Raw genomic sequence first — 10,502 nt, forward strand, 5'->3', positions numbered from 1 at the left:
ATTAAGCAGTCTTAATGGCCTGGGGGTAGAAGCTGTTCTCGGAGCCTGATGGTCAGAGAGCCAACGCTCCGGTACCGTTTACTGGACGGTAGCAGAGTGAACAGTCTATGTTTTGGGTGGCTGGAGTTTTTTGGCAATTTTTTTGGGCCTTCCTCTGACACCGCTTGATATAGAGGTCCTGGATGGCAGGGAGCTTGAAACCAGTGATGTACTGGGCTGTCCGCACCCCTCCTGCTGCGCTTTGCGGTCAAGGGTGGTGCATTTGCTATACCAAGAGGTGATGTAGCAGTGAAGATGCTCTCGATGGTGCAGCTGTAGAATTTTTGAGAATCGAGGGCCCATGCCAAAACTTTTCAGCCAAGTGAGGGTGAAGAGGCGCTGCTGTGCCCTTTCATGACTGTGTGGGTGCGTGGACCATATTACGACATTTCGATGTTGTTATTATTTGCATAGTCATAATGAGTTTGTGGCAAACAGTAGAATTTCCCAGAATTATTTGCCAGAAGTTCCAAGTCACCACAAATTTGCTGCAACAGTTTGCCAAAAAACTAATTTGCATGTGAAAATATGACAGATGACAAAATATGACAGAATATGGAAGATTTGCGGCAAATTGGCCCAAATATTTGCCACAACTGTTAGCCAGAAGCCTGTTTTTTTTGTGTAAAGGTAATTATGGGCAGGTTCGGAGTGAACTAACTCCGACCACCATTTTTTTCTTAAGCTAGCGAAGGCAAAATTTCACATAATATATGAGGTATTTAACAGTAACCACATCCCTACTTACAAAAAGGGATGAGAGCTGGTGGAGGACATGCAGCCACCTGTTCTTGTTCAATTTCTGTATAGACCAAAGCCAATTCCCCTTCCATCTCTCCATCATTTTTCAACCATTGCCTTTTCTATAATCTGATTTAGGATATTTATAAAACAGTGAGGTATCCTTGATAATGGATATTGAGTACAAGGAACGTGTCTCATTCCAACATTTACATTTACTATAAATGCACGACTCAGATTCCATGGACCCACTAAACGGAGGTAATTTGGATCAGTGTTATATGTTATTTTTACCAAGTAGTAAAACCTTGATCTTAGACCGTAACACTACTTGAACATTGATCTTTAGACCGTAACACTATAACGAGTGTAAACCATGAAAAAGCACAAGACAATCTGCCTTGTATTTGTTGTCATGCCAACAGTAAGTTTCTTGCCCCAAATCCACTCTCTTCATAGTTCATAACAGTGACAGTCAGTAAGGCTCATACACGGTCCTAAAGCACTCCCTCAGCCCATGCGAAAACACCCATTCCAAAGGCTGTCCATTTCTCAAGGGGTCTTATCTTCCTTTGTATCCCCCTGTGTTTAACTAAGCTGTAGGGCTGGGAAGAGAGAGGGGGATGGGAAGAAAGAGAGTGCATGGGTGGAGTAAGGTTTCTACGGTGACTCATTCTTAGCTACGGAAATATTTGCCACAACTGTTAGCCAGAAGCCTGTTTTTTTTGTGTAAAGGTAATTATGGGCAGTTTYGGAGTGGAACTAACTCCGACCACCATTTTTTGTTTAAGCTAGCGAAGGCAAAATTTCACATAATATATGAGGTATTTAACAGTAACCACATCCCTACTTACAAAAAAGGGATGAGAGCTGGTGGAGGACATGCAGCCACCTGTTCTTGTTCAATTTCTGTATAGACCAAAGCCAATTCCCCTTCCATCTCTCCATCATTTTTCAACCATTGCCTTTTCTATAATCTGATTTAGGATATTTATAAAACAGTGAGGTATCCTTGATAATGGATATTGAAGTACAAGGAACGTGTCTCATACCAACATTTACATTTACTATAAATGCACGACTCAGATTCCATGGACCCACTAAACGGAGGTAATTTGGATCAGTTGTTATATGTATTTTTTACCAAGTAGTAAAACCTTGATCTTTAGACCGTAACACTACTTGAACATTGATCTTTAGACCGTAACACTAMTAACGAGTGTAAACCATGAAAAAAGCACAAGACAATCTGCCTTGTATTTGTTGTCATGCCAACAGTAAGTTTCTTGCCCCAAATCCACTCTCTTCATAGTTCATAACAGTGACAGTCAGTAAGGCTCATACACGGTCCTAAAGCACTCCCTCAGTCCCATGCGAAAACACCCATTCCAAAGGCTGTCCATTTCTCAAGGGTTCTTATCTTCCCTTTGTATCCCCCTGTGTTTAACTAAGCTGTAGGGCTGGGAAGAGAGAGGGGGATGGGGGAAAGAAAGAGAGTGCATGGGTGGAGTAAGGTTTCTACGGTGACTCATTCTTAGCTACGGCTTAAACAAATTTGATTTAAACCCCTTTCAGACAGCCAGACTTGAGCGCACCTTAGACAAACGTCAAGAGCTTAGTTCTAGGCAAGTTGAGTCAATTCAGTCTAGATTGAGGGCTCAATTCAATCTGCATCACAGAAGTTCAGCTTTACAGCCTGATTCAAATTTAAAGGAAATGTTCATGCTTTTTAGCCGAGACTGCATTCACGGTAAACGCTGCATATGTCGGCTCAATCTGAAATGACCTTCTTATTTCTATTGCTCAATCTGTAACGCTTCAGCAACACAGATTGAATAGAGCCCTGAGTCTTTTACATAAAGCATCATAAACATACTGTCACTGTGTGCTCCTCTCCGGCCTCTAGGTCACCAGGCTGCTCGTTTATGGTGCACACCTGTGAACCTGTCTCTTATACACATCTAGATGTGTATAAGAGACAGTCTCGCACACCTGCGCATAATGACACTCACCTGGACTCCATCACCTCCTTGATTACCTGCCCTTTATGTCACTCCCTTTTGTTTCTTCCCCAGTCGTCATTGTTTCTGTTTCTTGTCAGTGTGCTGTTTGTGTTTCTTGTTTTGTTCATTTATTTATTAAATGTATTCACTTCCTGAACTTGCTTCCCGACTCAGCATACATCGTTACACATACACTCTTAGAAAACAATTTTCAAAAATGTTTCTTCGGCTTTCCCCTTAGGATAACCCTTTTTGGTTCCAGGTAAAACCTTTTTTGGTTCCAGGTAGAACCCACTGTGTAAAGGGTTCTACATGGAACTCAAAAGGCTCCTACCCAGATWAATTTTTTCAAGAGTGTAGTGATAGCTGAGTTATACACAGTTACAGCCTGATTTACTTCTTGTGGACGTGAAGATATGAGAGTTGGGTCATTCTTTGAAAACTACAGTGGAATTATTGCTCACCCTACAGCTTCTTATCAATACGTGTAAGGATAGGACATCTCCAGTTTTTAGCTGTACTGAAACACACAGAAACAGCACAGGGTTTCAATGCATTGTGAAATAAATGGACCCTCATTCAGTTTTATGCCCGACACCTAAGAATTTCTTTGGGGTTGTTATTCCATTCGTAGTAGCACCATAGCTACAGCAGCTGCCATATTCTTGTCACACCCTGGCCTTAGTTATCTTTGTTTTCATTATTATTTTAGTTAGGTCAGGGTGTGACATGGGGAATGTATGTGTTTTGGTTTGTCTAGGGGTTTGTACGTTTAATGGGTCAGTGTCTTGTCTAGGTGTTTGTRTGTCTATGGCTRCCTAGATTGGTTCTCAATTAGAGGCAGCTGTGGTTTATTGTCTCTGATTGAGAGCCATATTTAAGGCAGCCATAGGCATTTGGGTTTTGTGGGTAATTGTCTATGTTGAACGTTTGTTGCTTGTCTATGCACTTACGTCGTTAGCTTCACGGTCGTTGTTTTGTTTAGTTTGTTCGTTTCGTGTTTTTCCCTTCTCTAAATAAAAGAGAATGTATTTTGCACACGCTGCGCCTTGGTCCTCTCTCTCACCCATAGACGATCGTGACAATTCTTCAAACAGAGAGTTGTATTGTAGAGTTCAGATAGGTCAGCCACACCTTTTGCGACTGCTATATCACTTGCTTTTCATCAGCAAATATCACCTTATTGTCTTATCAATTTAGGATTGAGACTCGATATATATTCATAACAATCTCTACAGTATCTTTATGGCAGGAAAACAGACATTCTACACAGAAAAAAAATCCCGGTCACCTCTGTAAACGTGAATGATTCATTCAGTGCAAGTGAAAACAGGCACCCAGACGTGAGCCTAAGTCACTTTGTTGATTCTTACAGGTTGCARGCTCCGACGTGACATGGTACAATGGGTTGGTTGTTTAAGTGTCTGGGTGAGTCAGTGACCGCATCCTCCAGACGATTCACCGGCCCGGTATCTGCCCGCTATGCCCACTTCTCACCACCTGTGCCAAGGCCAGGTACTGGCAGCCGCCGRGTTGAGCAAGAGTAGAAAACTTCCATGAACCAGAGAGACTTCTAGAACCAGGGTTGATTCTATATTCTGTATTTGTTTTTAATCCAATGAATACAGGAGATTTACTGCAATTCAATGAATGAATTAATGCAAAATTACGTTGGAGATGTTTCAATTTCTACTATAGATTAAAACTAATCTTACACTGCACAGCCTGCACAATGTCCAAAGTCAGCGACTTTGTGTTGGGTATGCTGCTGTATGGATTGTTGGATTATTCTGCAACAAAGTTTTGSGTGCAATTCTTCTTTGTTTGCATTCAGTGAGTGGTTTCCCCTCGAATTGACTAACATCTCTCACATGTATGAAGAAAAAGTGAATGCATTCCCCTCCCCCTCCAACTCAGGCACAACCCTATTAGAGATTGTATGAGGTATGAGGCCCCATTCTCCTCCTTGCTCTCCCTGTTTCTCAGCAGCTGATACCAGATGTGGGGTGGGAGCGGGCCAGTGTCCAAGACTGATCTCACACACAGTCACAACCCCCYCTGAGGCTCTCTCTCCCTCATCATCATTCATCCCTCATACACTCTACCTCAACCCGACCAAAAACAACATACTTCATCCGCACTGGGAGTCTCAGTTCACTAACACAGAAGACACACACATACACACTACACACTAACACACACACACACTAGCAAACTACACACTAACACACACACACATAGACACACTAGCACATTATACACTAACACACAGAGACACAGGACACGGTCCATGGGGCTGAAGGGGATGTTTGGAGTAGAAGGAGAACAATGGGCCCCTAAAAGGACCAGGCTGAGAGTATGGAAAACAACAGAGGTCTGGGTGTCTTCATACAGTCATGTTTTCTACTATATAAATGATGTTTCAATCAATAAAGTGCTCAATAGTAATTGACTGCATGCCAACACTTTCTGGGTAGATTCATTGCTTCTTTATAAAATCCATATTTTTGATATACAGTGTGTTCGCGTGTCTGAGATGCATTTCATCACTCGTTGACGAATAAGCAAAATGGTCACTGATTACCTATGTACCAATAGGTACCTTGGAATAAGCATTTAATTGTTTCACTGTGTTTCATTTTGTTTAACGAAAGACACCCACAGTTTTAATGATAGATACAGTATGCTTAGCACTTATCCTGTAGTAAGATGTTTACTTTAGGTGTGGCAGGTAACACTTTACGTTAGCTTGGAAAAAGGGATACTTCAGTGTTTCAACAATGTATACCTAACTACAGGCAAATAACAGAGCATGATATAGTTTGAGAGACTGGCACAAAGTCCTAGTAATTAAACAGTCCGTGTTACCTTCTCTGGCAAACTTCACGACAAACACCCCCCCACACACACACACACACACCACACACACAGGCATTCCATTACAGTTTCCTCACAGGGGTGGAAACTGAACCCTGGTCCTTAAATTCAAACAGATTGTGGTGGTGCCAAGGCTGTTGGAGAGTGTTGTAAAGTCACCCTCTCCTCCCCCTGTCCATTCCCTGTTCTCTCCTCCTCTCCTCTCCCTCCTCCACGAGGCCCGCCCCAGGGCTCAGACTATATCAGGATCCAGCCTTCCTCTGTCCAACTCCACACTCCTGGAGGCTCCAGCTCTACAACAGTCCTCTCTCTTCTCTTCGCCACTCCACTGACCTACAGCAGCCAGCAAGTCAGCATGTCTTACTACTCATTCAAGAGCTCCAGCGGCGGCGGCGGCCCCATGAACTTCTCGGGAGGCTCCAACATCATGTCAAGCCGGGTCGGCTACGTTTCCAGCGCCCCCAAGGCCTTCAGCGTGTACGGAGGTGGTTCTGGCGGTGGCACTCGCATCTCCTCTTCCTCCGTCCGCTCAGTCTCCTCTGGGTACGGCGGCGGGGCCGGCTTCGGTGGTGGCTATGGATCCGGCGGTGGCGGCGGCTATGGATCCGGCGGTGGCGGCTATGGATCCGGCGGTGGTGGTGGCTTCAACCTGTCCAGCGCCCTGGACGGCGGCGCCATCCACCTGAACGAGAAGGCCACCATGCAGAACCTGAACGACCGCCTGTCCACCTACCTGGATAAGGTGCGCTCCTTGGAGGAGGCCAACTCCAAGTTGGAGATTCAGATCAGAGAGTATTATGAGAAGAAGGGCCCTGCCGCCGAGAGGGACTACAGCAAATACTGGGCCATCATCAACGACCTGAAGGACAAGGTAGTGTGCTGACCTCGTCTGCTATGGGCTGATCAAATCCATCATTTCGCATCTTGCAGTGTTAAGTAGGCAGTGCTGACAGGATACTAGGGAAAGGAAAATTGGCTTACAGTACTGTATGTAGGAATGAGGAACACAACATTTATAAAGTATATGTCAGGTTTGACTTATAGTTTTTAATCGGAGTCCAGAGGATTAGAAAAACAATGTGCTGTCACTGACATTTATAGATTATGAGATTTTTTTTAAAGATAGCTATTAACTAAACAAATGAAGCAAATTAATTACATCTCAAGCATGAAGGTGATAAGGTCATTCAGGGAGGTGATACAGGTGGCTTTTTCTAGTACATTGATGTTTAGGTTTTATGCTTTAACTCCTGGAATGTGTATTCAACAAGCTTTGGGACAGATGCAACAGCGTATCGAAATACTATCAGCTTCCAAGTTGACTAACTGCGACTCAACCATGGTGAACAATGAAAGTCTTTCCTGTTTTCTTTTAGATCAACGATGCCACATGCAACAATGCCAACATCCTGCTGCAGATTGACAACTCTAAGCTGGCTGCTGATGACTTCCAGACCAAGTTAGGGCACTTCCTCATTCAGCTCCATAGTCTCAGTTATTACAACACTAGGTTATAAGAGGCAAACAAGCAAATAATCACTCAAAAGGTACATGTCTTATCTACAAATTTGGATTCAAATGTCTCATGATAACTTCCTCACTTTCTCCCGACCAATCAGGTTCGAGCATGAGCTGATGATGCGCCAGTCGGTGGAGGCTGACATCGCCAACCTGCGTCGCCTGCTGGACCAGACCACTCTGACCAAGGCCGACCTGGAGATGCAGATCGAGGGTCTGCAGGATGAGCTGGCCTACCTCAAGAAGAACCACATAGAGGTGTGGGGGCAATTCACTTTTTTCATAATTTTTCCATTGCAGTGATGAGATGTTATTCAATATAAACACACCCCAGTGATGATAGAGAGGAGAAAGTTAGTGGCGGGGATTGTTTTATAAAAGTTGGATAGAAAGTAAGAGGATGAGAGTGACTCCATTTCCCATAATTCCACAGGAGCTGGCAGCCATGCGTGCTCAACTCACTGGCACAGTGAACGTGGAGGTGGACGCAGCACCCCAGCAGGACATGGCCAGGATGATGGAGGAGATCCGCACCCAGTACGAGGGCATCATCGACAAACACCGCCGTGACCAGGAGGCATGGTTCACAGACAAGGTAACCGTCACCATGGCACACTTCACCAAAATTCTCCAACTGTCTCCCACACTAATCTTTTGTAATTACATCTTCAAAACCAAAATATGGAACTGACTGTCATTAACAGTAATCATTTTGAAGATTGTGGCGAGTGAGCTACAGTGGGATTAAAAGGGCGGCCCTGGTTTGTTTGTGTTTCAGTCAGCCAACCTGTCCAAGGAGGTGGCCACCAGCACAGAGATTATCCAGACCACCAAAACGGAGATCAACGACCTGAGACGCACCATGCAGGGCCTGGAGATCGAGCTGCAGTCACAGCTCAGCATGGTGAGCCAGAATCACTAACGTCTGAAAACGGACCACAGTTTTTGGGGCCATAACTTACACATCTTTAGACCACTTTTGGCAACAGTTGATTCTCTTTCACCATTCTCTTTATCAATCCTCTGGAGTCTAGTTTATCTCTTTCAACAGAGGGAAAGAGTGAGATAGACGCGGTTGAAGGGATTGACGAGATAAAAGGGAGGGAAGAAGGGGGAGGACTTGGAGAGAGATGGGGTAGGAGAGGGGAAATGGGAGAGCAGTGGAAAAAGGCTATAAGTGGGGGATTAGTGGACACGGGGGAGGTTAGTGTTATGCAGAGGTTTTTCGCTTTTTACGGGCATCTGCACCCTCTCTGGAAGACAGCTTGAGTATGAGTGTGTCCAAAGGAATGCAGAGGTGACAGAGCCAGAGCCTAACTCCCATGGAAACTTAGCTGGGGCTTATCAAACTCAGTCAATTTATCTCAATCCATCCCGCTGCAGTAACAAGGCTACATTCCATGTTGGTCTAAAGCACAGGAGGTTGGTGGCACCTTAATTGGGGAGGATGGGCTCGTGGTAATGGCTGGAGCGGAATCAGGGGAAAGGTATCAAACACATGGTTTCTTTGTGTTTGAAGCCATTCCATTCGCTCCGTTCCAGCCATTATTATGAGCCGTCATCCCCAAAGCAGCCTCCACTAAAGGCCATTTAAAGAAAACAAACATGTGCTGCGATTCCTTTTTTCTTTTTTGGGAATACATAGAACTCAGTATCTCATTTAACATAAGCACCCCAAGAAGTGACCTTGCTGTGCTTGGTGGCGCCAGGCATATTTGTGTTAATCAACATAGTCTTGGTATGGTGCATTAGAAGAAGTTTGTTGACATTTGCTTATCTAATTTGATGAAGTGCAATAACTATGGCTGGTTTGAGGTTTATTTTCATTATTTCTATACATGCATTTCCTGTTACTGACCCTGTATCACCTCTATCGCCACACAGAAAGCAGCTATGGAGAACACACTGAGAGAGACAGATGGCCGCTACAGCGCCATGCTCTCGGGCTACCAGAACCAGATCGACATGCTGGAACAGGAGCTAAACAGGGTGCGCCAGAGCATCGAGACGCAGGGCCACGATTACAAGATGCTGCTGGACATCAAGTCCCRTCTGGAGCAGGAGATCGCCACCTACAGGGGACTCCTGGAAGGGGAGGAGTCCAGGTAAACCTTGCAAATCGATTGGAAACGCCCATAAACGTCCATACATTTAACACGGCCCAAATAATCATATTAGTCATTGTTATTATTATTAGTCTTTCAGACCGATACAAAATAGCGATACTCTCTAACACATTTTTTCCCATTTCTTTACGCCATCCGTCTTTTCAGAACTGTTGTCTCAGGTAAATAACATCTATTTTATATAATGGCTTTATAATGATAATATATGATGGTTGTAATAGTAGGTTAACAGCATGTTGTAACTCATTTTCTTTCTGCAGGGGGATCAAACACCAAAGTTACAACCACAACAGTGCGCTCTTCCAGCTAGATGTCCATCTCTACTGGCAGTGCATGATATTATCAGAAACACACCACACATTGTTACAACTAAAGAGGAGAGCTGTCAAATAAAATACCTGAGGAGTACCGTTAACACTGCAAYGCCTCTCATCCTGATAGGTCAAGAACATACCTGTCTTTAAGATATCCGCCAATCATAGGAAGCCTTACTGGAGTTCCAGGAGGTGGAATTAGGATGAGAAAGTAGGAATAATGAACAACATTTGCTATCAGAGTGTGTGTGACCATCCTGTTTCTGAAAATAAATGTTCTGGTGAATATGAATCGCTATTTTCTGTGGCTGAAATTATTTCAATAAGGTAGACAGCTTTTGGAAAAGTTGACTATCATGCCTGTATTGTCCCCCCCTCATCTGTTGCCTGTAGCTATTCAAAAAGCATGACAACCACATAATACTCTCGGGGCTCTGTGTTAGATATAACAGTGGGGTTGTCAGGAGGTTGTCAGGATGTTGTGAACAATGGCTGAAAACTCAACTGTGGAAAACAGAACGTGAGAGACATTGAAGGTTACWGAAGGTCTTGTGTGCCTTGCAGCTTATGTACTCAAAACGCCACGGAATGGAGAAAGGAGCAGGGAGCAGGATCCGTGACCACGGAACGGAGAATACGACCCTGGGTGCGGTAAAATGACTCCTCAAAAGCGAGTCGGGATGACTAATCTATGCCCTCACACCTACTTTAGCATTTTGACACAGTGTCACAACATGCAGAGTTTCTTACTCACCAAGTGGCAGTGTTGCCTAGAGACAAGTGGAAAAACATTGACTGAGGAGGAAAAATCTGACCGGCTGAACAACGAAAGTCTGTTGACAGGGTTGGTATCTGTTTTGCACTTTGCTCTCGGTGGAACTCTG

The 10,502-nt window shown here is 44.3% G+C and overlaps 1 protein-coding gene across 1 annotated transcript; it reads left to right on the forward strand.

Moving 5' to 3' along the window:
• Nucleotides 1-5,929: 5,929 nt before the first annotated feature.
• On the forward strand, nucleotides 5,930-9,763 carry LOC111982393 (keratin, type I cytoskeletal 13). The gene is made up of 8 exons (XM_024013963.2): nucleotides 5,930-6,531; nucleotides 7,037-7,119; nucleotides 7,280-7,436; nucleotides 7,612-7,773; nucleotides 7,957-8,082; nucleotides 9,063-9,283; nucleotides 9,452-9,465; nucleotides 9,565-9,763. Exons 1-8 carry the CDS (start codon nucleotides 6,016-6,018, stop codon nucleotides 9,612-9,614), a joined length of 1,329 nt encoding a protein of 442 aa, XP_023869731.1. The 5' UTR covers nucleotides 5,930-6,015; the 3' UTR covers nucleotides 9,615-9,763.
• The last annotated feature ends 739 nt before the right edge of the window (nucleotides 9,764-10,502 follow it).

Source organism: Salvelinus sp. IW2-2015, linkage group LG21 (genome assembly GCF_002910315.2).
Source record: "Salvelinus sp. IW2-2015 linkage group LG21, ASM291031v2, whole genome shotgun sequence".
NCBI lineage: Eukaryota > Metazoa > Chordata > Actinopteri > Salmoniformes > Salmonidae > Salvelinus > Salvelinus sp. IW2-2015.